At 39.5% G+C, this 16,823-nt stretch overlaps 1 protein-coding gene across 3 annotated transcripts in view; it reads left to right on the plus strand.

Annotated features, from left to right (window-relative positions):
- Window positions 1-16,823, plus strand: part of espn (espin) — a 72,617-nt gene that overhangs the window by 12,533 nt on the left and 43,261 nt on the right. For 2 of the 3 annotated variants that reach the window (XM_073867443.1, XM_073867442.1), the window contains exons 3-6: window positions 7,100-7,286; window positions 12,183-12,395; window positions 15,257-15,388; window positions 15,662-15,893. In XM_073867443.1, coding sequence (XP_073723544.1) covers window positions 7,100-7,286; window positions 12,183-12,395; window positions 15,257-15,388; window positions 15,662-15,893 — 764 coding nt within the window. The remainder of the gene's footprint in view (window positions 1-7,099; window positions 7,287-12,182; window positions 12,396-15,256; window positions 15,389-15,661; window positions 15,894-16,823) is intronic. The other variant, XM_073867444.1, reaches the window with a different exon arrangement.

Raw genomic sequence — 16,823 nt, forward strand, 5'->3', positions numbered from 1 at the left:
CTCAATGGAGTGAGGTGTTGTCCTCATTAGCGTATCAGTGTCTTTTGTGAAAGAAGAATATGTCCAGAGACAGATGCAGATAAAGCTGAGGGGATTTATGACAGGAGATCAAACTGAAGTGTTATTGATGTATATCCTGAAGACCCGGCCCTCAGCTGATAAAACTAATGACAGATTTCACATGAATGCAGCGGTCATAAATCTCAGCATGGATGTAAAGAAAGAGAGAGGCAGTAACACAACCTGCTAATACAGATTAGAGACACTAACTATCTTTAAATACCCCAGTGTCAAATATAGGAGGGGTGGACTCTCAGCGGTGTTCAACATCTTCCAATTTATAGCCTAGCACAGACACTTCTATGGATGGATTGTTTTGTAAAGTTTATATCTAAACTGTAAGATTGTGGAATATTTTGGGAAATGTTTGGCAAGTTTGGCTCTTGTCCTAGAGCAAAAAAGTCCATCATATAAACAAATTACATCTGAAAGCTTGGGATATGTAAAGATAAAGTGAAATAAGCACACAACGTTTAGTATTGTTTGTGTAAAAATAATTAATTCATAATTAAATTATGCAGAAAGTATAAAACAATTACACAATTACAAAACATAAAAGCAAGTGAGAGATAAAAAATTTCACTTTTGTGTGTGTGTGTGTTGTTCTGGACCTCCCACGCTTCAGTTTAGAGTCATGTGTCTGTTAGAGTTACACTCATGAAACATTCAGATGTCTGATCACTTCCTAATGACTGATCTCTTGATTAATTCCTTTTCCTGTTTGAAATATTCAGCATCTCTTCATTTTTCTTTGAAAGCCTCTAAAGTCACATGTTACTGATTTTAAAGGGTTTTTGATATTTCAGATAAACATCAAAATATAAATCATTATAGTGTAAATAGTTAAATCATCATAAATGTGTTTCTTTATTGAAATGTGTGTTAGTCTGTGTGTGGAGTGTGGAATCTGTGTACGCATTGCCTAAACTAGGAGTAAGCAAACTTTGTGCCACAGATATAACACACAATATCAAAGTCATAGGTGGAGTTTGTCCGGGTACTCCAGTTTCCTCCCACAGGCCAAAAACTATGGAAGGTTTTTTTTGGTCTTTTTTTATTAATTAATTAAATTATAAAATAATTAATTAAATTATAAAATAATTTATTAAATTATAAAATAAAAAATAAAATCGCAAAATACGTCCCAAATTTGAAAATGAAATACCAAAACAAAAATCAAAACATTATATTAAATTATTATATATTTAACGTGATGAAGCATCATTCCGGCCAAATTGAAAAATTAAATAAAATTGATGATTTGACATTTCATTTTCAATATAATCTTGAGTCAAGACTGACAAAATTAAAATAAAAAGGCAAACTTGAAAAGGAATCTGTAAATACATTTTTAAAAGGCTTTTTTTTCATGCCCAAGCAATAATAGGGACAAAATTAAAATGTAAAGTTCAGTTTTAATTTTATGTTCTGTTTTTCTTTTTCATTTTCGTTTGAATTTTCGTGTTCATTTTTATTTTCAACTTGTATGCAAATTCAATGTTAATCAGTGGGTGGGGGTTACTTGCTTAAAAAAAGGGGATTGGCTGAAGCAGTGTTGCCAACTCAGTGACTGTGTTGCTTGCCAACTTAGCGACCTTATTTCTACATCTAGCGACTTTTAGACCCATTTAGCCAAACTTAGAGACTGTTTGGATGAATCTTAGCTTCACATCTGTACAGATAGGCTACTGTGTCGATTGTACTGGCCAACGAGTTCCGGGTGTCGCTGTATGGATTAACCTGTTTTCGCCATGAATAAAGTCATAGATGCTGAAATGGCATAAATAATAAAAAAAGAAAGAAAGAAAAAATATCAAAGCTGTCCAGGCTGCAAGTGTGCAGACAACATGACATGACTATGTTTGAAATATCAGTGTAGTACATCCTACATATTTACCATACCAATATATACTACATACTGCCTATTGATTTTATTATAAATATTTTGTGAAACTGTATGCAATAATTGTATGTTTAATTCAGCATCCAGCAATCAGCTATCATCTCAATTAGGGCTTGACATTAACACCTGCCAACCCGCCAAATGCGGGTAGATTTGGGCTGTGGTGGGTTAGAGAGCCAATCCCACTAGCCACTTTGGCTGGTGAACAAAAAAAGTTAATGTCAAACCCTGGTCTCAATAATGAATATGGATATATATTTCTTCTCTTCAGTTTCATGTATATGTCTTACCTCAGTGCTGATCAATAACAAGTCAAAGAGTTTATGGGCGAAAATGTTTCTGCTATACATCACACTGAAAATTAATAATAATAATTTGTTACATTTATATAGCGCTTTTCTGCAGGACTCCAAGCGCTTTACATGTAATGGGGATTGTTCTCAACCACCACCAATGTGTGCAGTATCCACCTGGATGATGCGGTGGCAGCCATATTGCGCCAGAACGACCCACCACACACTAGCTTATTAGTGGAGAGAAGACAGAGTAATATCCCCAATTAGTATATGAGGGGATGATAAGTAGGCAAGTTTGGCACACCCCTACTCTTTTTCGAAAGCATCCTGGGATTTTTAATGACCACATAGGGTCAGGACTTTGGTTTAATGTCTTATCGAAATGATGGGAATTAATTTCCACCAAAATTAATCAGGCATAGCTTAGCATATATGAGTTTAGTCTACATAACGTATCAGTTACGGATGTAAATCTCTGAAGGTAGATAACGGATACGTCACATCGATGACCGACGGAATGGGAACACGCTAGAGAGACCAATCCACTTCGAGTGTAACGAGAAAGAGCCAATGAATATTGGCAGATGCAGTATTGGTGCACTGCATATTCAGGTTTTCATTGAGGAGCTGAGCCAGAGAGGACCGGCCGCTCAGCACTGGTACAGTAACCGTGGCAAGGGGATGTGACGTCTCTGTTCCCTACCTGTAGGGAACGAGGGTTACATCCGTAAACGAGACGTTCCCTTTTGGTTGGTCACTTCAACATTACATCGAGGACAGACGATTTGGGAATCCCTACTAAGGCGTCATGGGTGCGGCCTCTTACATTTCGCTACGTGAGTACACAGGGCAAGGGCCTTACGCAAGAAGGCCAGTCACTGCTGTTCTTGTTTAACCCAATCAGTGACACTTTAATTACACTGGAATGCATACCCATTCCGGGAAAACGCAGAGAGCGGAAAAGCTATACCATGGAAAAATATACATATGGGATCCCAGGGGTCGCTACATATCAATGCCAAGCTTGCAAAAGGTTTTCAAGAATTCGACAAGTGAAAGACATTGAAGGAAGTGTTGGAAGTGCCAATATGTAACTTCTGGCACCGATCTAGCGCCATAATGGTGCTATAAGCAGACTCTTGAGGTGGGTCTCTCCATGCCTCTACCCATTTAAGGTGAGAAAACGTGAGGATACCAGCTCGACACGCAAGCTATAGAGCCTAGCGAATGTGTTAGGTGGCACCCAGCCTGCAGCTCTACAATTGTCCGTTAGCGAGCCGCCACATGCCAGCGCCCAGGTGGAAACTACAGGTGAAAAGCCAGCGGTGGAACAAAAATAAAATGCAACAAAAGATTCTCCACCTTGCCTTTCTCTGGGGGAAGGAGTGGTCTGGTCACCAACTCCTAGGGAGCAGTCCCCGCCATCTCGTCTCAGGGTCGCTTACCCTTGTGTTTACCACAGGCCTTTGCGGGCGGCTGTGTGGCCTTCTCACATCCGGCTCACAATAATAATAATAATCCCTGAAGTACCAAATACCCTCTCAGAAGCACAGCTGGATGCAGCAATGCAGAGATACATTCTGGCAAACTGATAACAGGGGTAATGTGCTCCCACTGGTTTTCCATCATGTGAGTGGGTCCTCTTCAGCACTGAATTTTGGCATTTTGCTGTATGCCAGAAACTATCAATTTAAACTTGTGGAAAGCCCCTGAGTTGCTGTGGCATAACTGCCTTTCTTTTCTCCTTGGATACTTGAAAGAAGATGTTTCAAGTTGGTCTTAGATGGTCTGACTTGGTTTGATGCCTCTGCTCCTCGTGTTACATTGGCTCCGTCATCAGCAGGAGCATCCCTTATTTTGTCCAGAAGCCTTTGTTTCACATCAGACTCAAGTGCAACAAAGCTATCTTTAAAAACCTGGGGTCCAGGCAGTGTAGGTGGTAATGTTCAAAACTAGCAATAACTCCTCATCATCATAACGCTGCCTGAGATTTTTTTTGATTGTTCAGAATCCCTGTCTACATAATAAAGACAAGACCGTATCTTCCACATCAATGGTAAGACAGATGATAGGTTTGTGTGTTTCTCACCAGGGAGGGCATCTGTAAATGGACTCAGTGGTCCAAGGATTTCTCTTAAAGTCTCTAAAATTGTAATGTCATTATCTTTAGGCATGAGATGCCATTTATTTCGGTCCTCTGCCAGTACGGCACATACAGATTGCTGCTGCTCCAAAAACCGTTTAATCAAATCATACAATGAATTCCAGCGGGTGGGTTTGTCATGTATGAGTTTATGATTGGGGAGTGAGAGGTCTGCCTGTTTTTTGGTGAGTTGGCATGAGAGCTTTGGTGATCTAGTGAATGCAGACACTGTTTTGCGAAGCCTTGAAAGTACTGAAGATACCCGGTCAATGTTAACTGCTTTATTTACTGCGAGGTGTAAATTGTGACTGAAACATGGGATCCATGTGTAATCATCTTTGAAGGCCTTTAGGTTTTTGGATGCATTGTCTGTGGTAATACCTGCTATTTTGGAAATGTCCAGTTTTTATTCTTCCTGTATTTTCTCATCAAAGGCCTCCTTCAAACTCTCCCCTGTGTGCTCAGTGTTCACGCCACTACAGCTCAAGCACCAAGAGTGCATCTCCCAGGATTTTGTTATGTACTTCATGCTAATGCACATGAATGTCTCTGCAGCTCTGTTTGTCCACAGATCTGTTGTGCAGGCATAAAATGGTTTCTGTTTGTGATGTTCTGAAATGATGTCTCTGGTTATGGTGTATAGGTTGGGGATCTTTGTATACATGAATACATTTCTGCTTGGTAACTGGAAGCAGGGGTTGAACTGTTGAAGCATTTGCTGAAATCCATGCTTTTCTACAGTGAAGACAGGTACTTGATCCATACATATGAATTCAGCAACTGCCCTATTAAGTTTCTTAGCTTCATGTGAGTTTTTGTCATATTCTCTGTGCCTCTGAAGAGCTTCTGTTAAGGTTGGCTGTGTTAAGTTTTTCTGACTTGTCTCCTGACTCTTCTGGTGTATATCCTCCTGTGGATGACACTGGCAAAATGAGAGACAGATATTTAAGTAATACAACATACTGTCTGACAATGACAAATAAATCAGTGGAGGCTACAGGTGCTAAGGTGCTGTATAAACACACACTCTTTTAAACTCTGAATTATTTAATACAGGGGGATTCGGCTACATTTTGCTGACACAGGACACAGGCTGAATGATGATGCACGGTAAAGTTAACTTAGCTCACATTAGTAAGTAGCTTATAACGTTGCAATCTGTTGGCGTCATTAACAAATAACCAGCTATCACAAACATTACATGGAGCTAGAGGTCTACACGGAAGACCCGAGGACCTGGGACCCGACCCGGGACCCGTACGGGTTCGGGTCCATATTTTAAATGATCAGCCGGGTCCGGGTTGGGTCTCAATCTATTACTTCGTGTCTCTGGTCTGTTTAACATTGTGGGTAATACTTTCAACAAAATATTTCAAAAACAGCCAGCTAATGCGCATGTGCTCTTGTAATGTTTCTCTGGCTACAGGAGCTTCTGCAGTGAGATGCAATGACTTTACCTTTGACAATTGGCTCTTTTATATAGAAGGCGGGACTTATTCCGCCATACCGCGTGTTTTGCACTGACATCTCCAATTTTTATAATAATACAAGGATTGTGCATCACAGTCAGGTACAAGAAGGGAGAAGGCTAACTTTTATGGGTAAGACAAAAAGTCTAAGTTTCGCTACATGTTTATTGACTTATTAATAGCATTTAGCTTAAGAATATTTGCCAATCGGGGCCAGTCAGGTTTGTGTCTTCCCGGACGGGTTTGGGTCCAGCTTTTATATAATAGACGGGTCTGCGTCGGTTCCGGGTCCAGCTTTCAAAATAACAGAGACGGGTCTGGGTCTGGAAATCTTTGTAGTATGAAGTGGTGGCATTTAAAGGTTTGGATCTCCTTAATAGCAACTGTCCAGACTCAGAGCAAAGACTTGCAGTGAGCGATTATACATTTGTCACAGCACACCACAAAGCACGCTTGCAGTATAAACTTATGGTGGTGTAAGAGATAATCAACATAAAAAGACACAACAGAGACAGGTGGTTTAAAAGCAAGGCCCTGATTCACAGAGAACAACAATAGCTTTTCCTCCAGTAACCCTCACAGCTCATCTCCTGTACAGCACCAATGCCTCATGTGAAGCAGCACTAATCCGCTTAAGTGACTCAATGCTGCCTGCTCGGTTCATGTCCAAATAAAGCTGAGCTTTATTGTATTTATAGGGAGACTCTTGTTCTCTGGCAGAACTCCTGCTGTGACTTTGAGGGAAGATCTGGGACAGACATAATAATGCTGGATGTTTCCCCTGGGAACTGGCAGACCCAGTGCATGTCCCCGTCCCCCCAAACTCCTTTTCATATAATGACTACTGGAGTATTTCAGTAGGTTTCAGGATGGTTACTCATTTAGAGTGCTTCATGAATATTTTAAGCATATTTTAGGTTGATATGTGAATGATGTTGTGATCATTTGCTGCCTGCAGTAAAACATCAGTAGTTATAGAACATCATTAAGCAATTCATTTCCAAACTCATCAGTGTTAACTTGTTATTAAAGACATAGTTTAGTTTTCCTGATACAATGTCATAATCCTCCCAATCGTCATTGTTTAACACATTGATTATGATACACAAGTAGAGCTTACCATGACTACTGCTAAGGTTTTTATGCAGTTTCATTTTCAAGTGTAAAGATAGAGATGTAATTTTTATTAAAACAACAACAATGTTGAACGTTATTCTTTTTCTTTCAGAGTTGTCAATTTTCAAACCAAGAATGGTGCCACACCTCTCTACCTTGCCTGTCAGGAGGGACATCTGGAGGTTGTTCAGTATTTAGTGAAGGACTGTGGGGCGGAGCCAAGTATCAAAGCCAATGATGGCATGTCTCCACTGCACGCTGCCGCTCAGATGGGACACAACACTGTCATCGTTTGGCTGGTAAGACATAAACAACATAAACATATATCACCAACATTTGCATTATTAGATAGGTACAGCATTTATAATTCTTTCTGTATACTTTTTTGCATTTGATTTTAAAGAAAAGTTTGGTTGGCTTTGGTTTAAATTAAATGGATAGTTCGGCCAAAAATTATATTAAATCCATAATTTACTCAACCTCAAGCTGTCCGAGATGTCCATCATTTTTCAGACAAACACATTTTCTGTTATTTCAGAAAATGTTTCAGATCTTTCAGTTAATCAAATGTGAAGTCCAAAAAATTTGCATCCATCCTTCACAAAATAAATCCACACGGCTCCACAATGATAAACAAAGGCCTTTTGAGGGTAATCCATGCCGTTTTGTTGTAGAAATATCCGGTAACACTTTATTTTACGACCCGCAAAGTACTGCGTAATTAAACCGAATTTACAGCGTACCTATTTGTAACAACAGAGTACCTCTACAGTACATACGTACGTTGTAGTTATAAGGGAACAATATTTTAAGTTTGGGGTAATAAGGGGGTAAGAATATATGGAAAATTATTCTCTAAGTATTTCATAACTACAGGGTACCTATTGTAATATTACGTGGCATGTATGACTTACGTCTATGGGTAATATGGTCTGTGTAATATGTTTTTTTTTTTTCATATTTGCTACTTACCTGATGAAGTGTATTGTATAGCCTACAGTTGATGTCTACGGGCCCCATCGGCAAATAAAATATAACAGCACAATAAAAATAATAGCAACTTGTACCTCTTTGATCTGTATATGTATACAGGAGTTACCAGGTAACTCTTATATTTGCGGGCTGTAAATTAAAGTGGGGCTTATTCCCCGCTTGTTCTGTGTATTTACCAGGTAACTCTTACCTTTGCGGGCTGTAAATTAAAGTGAAACTTTTTACAGCCTTGTTCTGTGTATTTACCAGGTAACTCTCATATTTGCGGGCTGTAAACTAAAGTGGGGCTTATTCCCTGCTTGTTCTGTGTATGTACCAGGTAACTCTTACCTTTGCGGGCTGTAAATTAAAGTGGGGCTTATTCCCCACTTGTTCTGTATATGTACCAGGTAACTCTTACCTTTGCGGGCTGTAAATTAAAGTGAAGCTTGTTACAGCCTTGTTCTGTGTATTTACCAGGTAACTCTCATATTTGCGGGCTGTAAACTAAAGTGGTGCTTTGTTCACCTCTTGTTATAAATGTTATAGGGTAAATACCATAAACATACAGAATATTGTTATTTTATTTTAAAACAACTTATTTCAAAACATCTTTAAAACACTTAATATTTATTAACACAAAACTTTATTTTCAAATAAAAAGTCATGACAATTTTTCATTGTTTTTGCGGCTAGTCTTCCTCTGTTCTTGTCCACTCGGATGTTGAGTTGATGTCGTCTCACAAATGTTGTTCTGCATTATATATACAAAAATAAAAGAAAGCCTTCAGTAAATGTTTCTTCACTGTGCCTTGACAAAAAACTTAGTTTTCCAAGCCAGTTATTAACTTTAGGCTAATTTATGTGCTAGCTAACTTGCTGCTACTGTTAGCTGGCAACTGTCTTGAAAAAACATTGTTTGAAATGTGTGAGTCATGTATTAACAAAACCAGTCACCTTATTCAGCATGCGGATCCTGCTCACATCACTCGCAGCCGTACTCCATAGTGTAGAAAGTTTTTAAAAAAGAAATTTCACCTCAGGATCGCGTTCCAGCAAACCTCCTGCAGACGGCCACGCGCTCTACACCTGCGCAGTAGCCTACGCATGTAGTCGTCTTTTGCTTTAGCGGGAGCTGATATCTGCTGTTGTTTCATTCTGGTTTGCCATTGCATAAATTATATTTGGCTTAAATACTTGTGTTTACACATGTTGCAAAGTGGTTTGTGGTCATTATTGTGTCATTTGAGTTTCAGAGTCAAAATTGCAAAGCACCACTTCAAATAGGTCCGCAAATGTTAGAGTTTCCTGGTAAATAGGGAATAAGTTGCTATTTTTATTGTACTTACCTTAAAAAAAAGATAACCACATTAAATCAGCTGGACTTTTGTTATTAAAAGCAAGTAATATAGGCTACTAAAATAAAAGTGATGTGCTGTTATATTTATTTGCCGAAGTGGTTCATAGACATCGACTGTTCAACATTCAGTAGTCAATAAGAAAAATTCACAATAAACTCATAAAAAATAAAACATAATTTCCCCATAGACTTGACTAAGACATACATACCACGTAATATTACAATAGATACCCTGTTGTTATAAAATACTTAGAGTATAAATAATTTATAATTCTTTATATTCTTACCCCCTTATTATCCCAAACTTAAAATATTATTCCCATATACCTACAAGTACGTATTGTAGAGGTACCCTGTTGTTACAAATAGGTACGCTGTAAATTCGGTTTAATTATGTGGTACTTTGCGGGTCGTAAAATAAAGTGTTACCAAATATCCACATTTAAAACTTTATAAACGAAAATAACTAGCTTCCGGTAACGCCGCCATCTTAGTCGTGTCCACATTCACACTGTGTACGCAGTTTACGGAGGGTTCTGTGGTGCTTCTCTGTGCCCCCCCGCCCTCCGAATTTGTCATACATCACTAAGAAAAGTGCGAACACTACGCTAATACTCTCTCCTGAATACAGAGGAGTCTAAGATGGTGGCATTATCGGAAGGTAGTTATTTTTGTTTATAAAGTTTTAAATATGGATATTTCTACAACAACACACTGCGCGGATTACCCTCAGAAGGCATTTGTTTATCATCCTGGATCCTTTTTTGGACTTGAAGGAGCTCGACTCCGTAACTTTAATGTTTAGCAGCTGGAAGATAGAAGACATTTTCTAAAATAACTGAAAATGTATTTGTCTGAAAAATGATGGACATATGCATCTCGGACGGCTTCAGGGTGAGTAAATCATGGGTTTAATTTCATTTTTGGCCGAACTATCACTTTAAGCAGTATAGATTTTTAGCCCAGATGTCACATGCCATCCAATCATGAGAAGGGAAAGCCCAAATCTATGTGCAAATAACTAAGGGTGTTTTCACATATGTTGGTGCGCACCGTGGTGAGGCCTCGGAGCGCACCAAAATACATTGTATCATTTTTCAGTTAGTGCGGTCCGTGTTCACATATAATTTTTTTTACTGTACTCGAAATGCCGCACCGTACACCACGTGACAACGGTCAGCGCTGTCATTGGTCTCTGACAGCTCTTACCGTCTCATGACCACCCCCACGTTTCCACGACAACCAGCCTAACAGGGAGAGCGCAGCTATCAAGATGTGGAGATAAACGATGCACGTCTTTGCGAAGTTTCTTTGCTTTAACGCGAAATTTCGTAGCTGTTCTATTAAAGCCTTTCTCACGGAGCTGTTTGCTAAAAGCCCGTAATGTCACTATTTGTGTGTGGAGGACAGCTATGCATTTATAAAATCATCAGCTCAAACGTAAAGGAGACAGCGAATCTCTGCAACGGACCAGGATTGGCTTGTTTGTTGTTAACCCACCATATAACACCCGGCTCACGTCACAACGGAAGCCCAGTGGCTCAAACATGTGGAGAACTTCCTGTATTTGGTTCGGCCCGAGGTCCAGCAGCGTTCACACCACAGATGGGTCGCCCCAGAGTTCGGCGACAGCCGCTCCGAGACCACCTGTTTAGAGCGGTCTCGGAGCGGCCGTTTAGTGTGCACCCAAGTGCGGCTGTTGTGTTCACACTGACCCAAACGAACCGTACTCGGAGCGACACATCATTTGGGCCGACCTAAACAGTGTATATGTGAAAACACCCTAAGGTTTTATTAAAGGCAGGGTCCATGATCTCTGAAATCCAATGTCGACATTTGAAATCACCTAAACGAACACGCCCCTACACCAATAGAATCTGGACCTTCTGTTGATAGACCCGCCCCACACATACCCCCGGCAATGATGTCATTTGGTAGACACACACATTACTGCCGATTGACTACAAGTGTGTTGGTAGTCGGCCTGACACTCTATTCCAAAGCGTTTTTCAGATATCGTGCACTCCGCCTTTAATCCAAATGGTAAACAATAATCCACTAACATGAGCCATGAACAAACAGCACCTAACTATGTTTAATAACAAATAAAAACAATGGAAAATGGGTAACACAAAAGACTACAATGACCGTACAAAATACTAATTCAAAATAAAAGACACGAGCTAAAACACATAAACCTTACATTTACTACATATTTTTTATTTGCACAAATGCTTACAAAAGTGAAAGCAGTGAGCCTACATCTAAAAACTACATTAATATTTGAAGAGCTTAAATGCAAAACCCACATGATTTCTTATTCACAAAACAGTATTTCTTAATGGTCTGAGGGTGGAATTAAGCGGATTTGACGCAAACGTATTTTAATACATATAGTATGTGTCCAGAGAATTTGGTTACACTTATTAGCCTCTTTCACACAGTAATTTCTGTAAATTACCCTCAATTTACCAGAATGACCTTACCAGTAAATACAAAAATGTGCTGTTTTACCAGTAAGATATAATTCACACATCAGCACCAAAATACTGGTAAACTCGGTGGGAAAGTGAAAGTTATTTCTAAACTACAGCGCGGCGAGCGTTTTTTTATTGACTTCTCTAAAGCAACACAACAAGGCCTTGAGTAGGCCTTTTGCAAGAATTTGCCAGGTAAGAAAGAAATTGCACTTTTAAGAACCTTTGACACAAGTGGTCCTCCTACTGCATGACAATGCTGCAAAGAACCCCTATGGGAATTATCTAATCATTTAAACAGGTGTGTGACCGTGATGTTGGTCATGCGTGTATTTTTGTTTCCATCATGTCTTGAGATCAAGCTTGTTAATGTTCACATGTTTTAGGTGTATGTGGTGTGGTTTGTCTCTGCACAGATGAGTTTTACAGAGATCAGTCTGGCAGACAGAGATAATGATGGAGCTACAGCCATGCACTTCGCTGCCAGCCGTGGACACGCCAAAGTACTCAGCTGGCTTTTCCTGCATGGTGGGGAAATCGTGACGGACAGCTGGGGTGGGACGCCCCTTCATGACGCAGCAGAGAATGGCGAGCTGGAGGTATCAGGCTATAAAATCTATTGTACTAATTAAATACACCATTTGCCAATCTCACTCTCCTCCCTTTTCCTATCACATAAAAAGGAAGAAAACGTTCGAAATGTGACAATAAATTGCCTAACAGGTGTTTTTTAAGAATAAAAGAATTTATTGGGTTGGGTTAGTGGTCGGTGTAGGGAGGGCATTTATTCTCTCAATAGTACAGCATCCATTTAATAATTTGTGTGTGTGCGTGCGTGCATGCGTGTGTGTGTTCTGTTTATTGTATTTTACAATAAAAGAATAAGAGTGAAATTTTAAAGTACAATTTTCACAATCAAAGATTTAAAAAGTATTAAAGGAGCGGTGAATAAAACAATCAATTTTAACTTGATAATTTGTTATATACCGTAAGATGTCATCATACTTACAAATACAAATAAACATCCTGCAAGTTTCAAAACTGAAAACGTCATAAGAGTAAAACTGAAACACCTCCCCAAACCCAAATACAATGACCACTTTTGTAGCCTCGCCCACAGCTTTGCGTGACACGTGTGGGCCAGGGGCAAACCAAAACCATGCAGTGTCTCAACAATCAGTAAACATGTCTTTAAAGATCGCCAAATGTAACCAAAATGACTTTTAAATACATTACTCCTGAGAGACTTTTATTTTGACGCGGTGATCTGTTATGAGTAACCATGGAAACAGAGTCTTCGGCTGTGGAAGAACCATCAGGGAAGAACACCGATGCTGTATAACGTAGACTGGGAACATAACATTAGGAGTGCGTGGTTAAAGTTTGTTTTTGAAGAAGTACAGCTCGCGTAGGGAGTGTTTGTTTACTTAGGGTACCGCGGATTAATTTGTTAAGAAGCAAGTCGATGCTGGATTTTCAGAGACTGTGATTAAAAGCAACACTTATATTGGATCTGACAAAAATGACACAGCAGTATACACACAGTAAGTAAAACATTTTACTTTATTTAAGATAACGTTACTGCGTTTCACTATTGCTTTGTAAGAGATGTCCTGTTGTAACATCCATGTTTTAATTTACTAATGCGGCGTTCCAGGCAACCTGTAACCCGTAACTCACGACTTCAAAACCACGACTCACGACTCTGAACTGGGAGTACATCGATCTAGTACGAGTTCACGGGTGGGAAGTCACGGGTTTGACTGCCGTTCCAGTGCACTTTCACTGGTAGAAGGTTGTAAAAACACGAGTTACAGGCTGCTCTGGAACGCATAGGGTTTAAAAACCTGCCTGGAACGCAGCATAAAAACATTTAACAATTAATAAAGGTGCAACACTTAACAATACGACTGTAATATAATGCTAGAAATATACAAAGTAAGTGATAAGGAAGGACTTACCAGCCACAATTTAGATTCTTACTGTGTTGTATGCGGTAATTTAGGCAAGTTGCGTTTGAAAGTTCCAACACTCAACAAAGCTTTTTATGATATAACTGTGGTATGTAACGTTATGTGTATGTAAGAGCAACCTCACAAGTACAATAGAAATATACAAAGTTATTGATAAGAACTTACCAGCCACGGATTATATTCTGCTTACTGTGTTGTTTACGGTAATTTAGTCACGTCGAGTTTAAATTTTTATTTCTACTTTACTATACGTATTGTCATTTATGTGTATCATCTTTAGCACCCAGAATCTTTTGTGGCTCAAACATATATGTGTTCGGCTGCTATTTTTACACATGAATGTTTTTAAAACATTTCCCCACATGTAATGATGGGTAATGAAGCTGTCTAATCATAGCAGTGGGCATTTACGTCCAGGTCTTCAATGCGGCCCGCCCCTTCAGACGAACCATTTCTCCAGAGAGCTTTTGATGTTTTTGAATGTAAAAACCACGCAAGCATCATAAGTAGACCTCAGAAAACAGTCTAAAACAATAAAATCGACAAATTCATGGCCCCTTTAAATAGTAGCTGGCGCATTGAAATGTAGTGTGTTGTGTACTGTATAGTTTATTGTGTTTCTAAAGTGTAGTTGAGCAATTGGGTAATTATTCTCAATTTGTAAATTACTACCTCCAACACTGTTTCAGATGTAGTAACAAATGCAACGTGTGTAATTGTGATATTGTGAAAATAAACTGAAACTGAAAACTAAAATAACACTGTCTGTCTCCACATGAACAGAAGCTAAAGTGAAGTGTTGTATTGTCTTGTGGTGGTGTTGTGTTGCCGGTCACAGGAAGCCAATAACTTTCCACAGAACCAGCAGCACCTTTATTGCTTTGTAACATTATCTTTGTCAGTGTGCTGAATGAAAGAGCGAGAGAGAAAGAGTCAGTATTGTCTCTCGCTCTCTCTCCCCCAACGCATGACGGCTGTCATTAACAAAGTGCTGCATTCATTTCAAACCACAACTAAACTGTCACATGTCCAGGGTTTAAACTTTATAGCCTTCCAGCTAAGTGCTGGTAGATAAAAATTAAGCATTCATACTTTTAGTTTAATAAACTATGTGGATGATGATGACTTACCATGTTAAAACCGAGGGTCTTAGCACTACGACCCTGATTCTCTATGAGACTGAGAACTGAAGACTGGGCTTCCTGTGGATTTGACAATGATGATAAATATTCATACAAGTGAAAATGCTGAAATTTTCACACGGCAATCTCTCATTAAATCAATACTAGGGTGCTGTGGGAGGTTGAGAAGGCACTGCTATGTAGTTTCTCGAATTTTCAGGGTGGTTGTTGTTAGGATGGGATTGGCCCATGTCAAACAACCCCCTCTCCAAGTGTCTATGATATTTTATTGACCTAATAATGTCAGTAATTATATTGAATAATCTGGTGATAGATAGTGCTGTAAAGTTGCGCGTCTCTCTGTAGTGCTGTCAGATTCTGGTGGTGAACGGCGTGGATTTGGGAATACGAGATCAGGATGGATTCTCAGCAGCAGATCTGTCCGAGTACAACGGGCATCAACAGTGTGCCAAGTACCTCCGCACAGTTGAAACTATGGTAAGACCCAAACACACACAGACATTTAGTTATGATGGTGGGTGTCCATTCATTTGTAATTTCTTTGGAGCTCATTTAGTCAACAAATCCACTTTTAGATTTTCATGAAGACATTATTTTGTATGTTTATGAAACCGATGGAACACTACAACTGTACTCTTGTAGACAGACCAGGAAGAGTATCTAAACCATCAGCTCTTTTTCAAAAACTAGGTGTAAAAGAGCTGTTAATGAGCAGAATAGTGACGCATTGAGATTTGTGGTTTGTCTCAGAGCGTGGAGCATCGCGTCTTATCCCGGGACCCTTCAGCAGATCTGGATTACAAGCAGCCGGACTCTGGACTTTCATCCCCGAACGCCACCCTGCCCGGCGCCCTCGCTCCTGCGGCCCGCTTCGACATCTGCTCGCCCTCCAGCTCGCTGTCCAATTACGACTCGGCAAACTCCAGTCAGTCCAGCACTGGAGAGAAGAGAGGCGGCTCACCTCCATCACGAGCACCTGCAGGTCAGATGAAACACAATCACTTTAAAACACTTGTCTTTTGTTTTTGTCTAAAGCAACTTGGTTCGAAAAAGGAAGGAGGAGTTACTACCGCAGGAGGAGCGAGTACGAGTCTTGCAACACTATACAACCCTGTTTAACGTATGATTCTCTACATGTTCGTGTCATTTATATAATATGCACGCACATATTTACAACATAATACAGAAGTCTTACTTACCGCATTTTATTATAGGAGGTGTTAATGTGCAGAAAATTTTTTGTTGTTGCTTCGTATACAGTAATGAGCATTCCTGTAGACTCTTAGTTGCATTCATTGTATAGATTCAATTATACATGTCATTAACAAAATCATTATATCAAAGTATATGACTGAAATTAGCTATCCAATAATGCTTTAATTTACATCTGTAAAGAAATCTGGAGAGGCACAAACTCTCTCTGGGGAGGGCACGCCCCCCTTTGCCCACCGTGGCGCCGGGCCTGACACATACAGATACAAAATGTTACCCTTGTGATGCACTGTAAGTTGGTTTGGATGCATATGTGTAAATTGGTTGAAACATTAGTACTTTACACACTAAAATGCTGTCAAATCAAAAGGTAATGTGACTCTATGTTTGGTACCCATCATGGGGACACATCTCACAAAAACAAAATTTCTAAATATGAAACATTTTATATGATGATTACTCTTTTATTATTCCTGTATATTTTGAATGTAGCTTCCCCGTGGGAAGTCACAATTGCCTGTATGTGGGATGTTTCAGCTTGTTTAATAAGTGTTGGAAACATTATCTTAACAATGGTGGGAAAAACTGAGCTCACTGATGCACAGCTTATTTAGTGCTGCTCCTGTTGCCATGGAAACCTGTTGTCAGCGTCTTAGTGATGCCCTCTAGTGGACACATTCAGGCACAATATTTCAATAAA

Source organism: Misgurnus anguillicaudatus, chromosome 5, assembly GCF_027580225.2.
Source record: "Misgurnus anguillicaudatus chromosome 5, ASM2758022v2, whole genome shotgun sequence".
Lineage (NCBI taxonomy): Eukaryota > Metazoa > Chordata > Actinopteri > Cypriniformes > Cobitidae > Misgurnus > Misgurnus anguillicaudatus.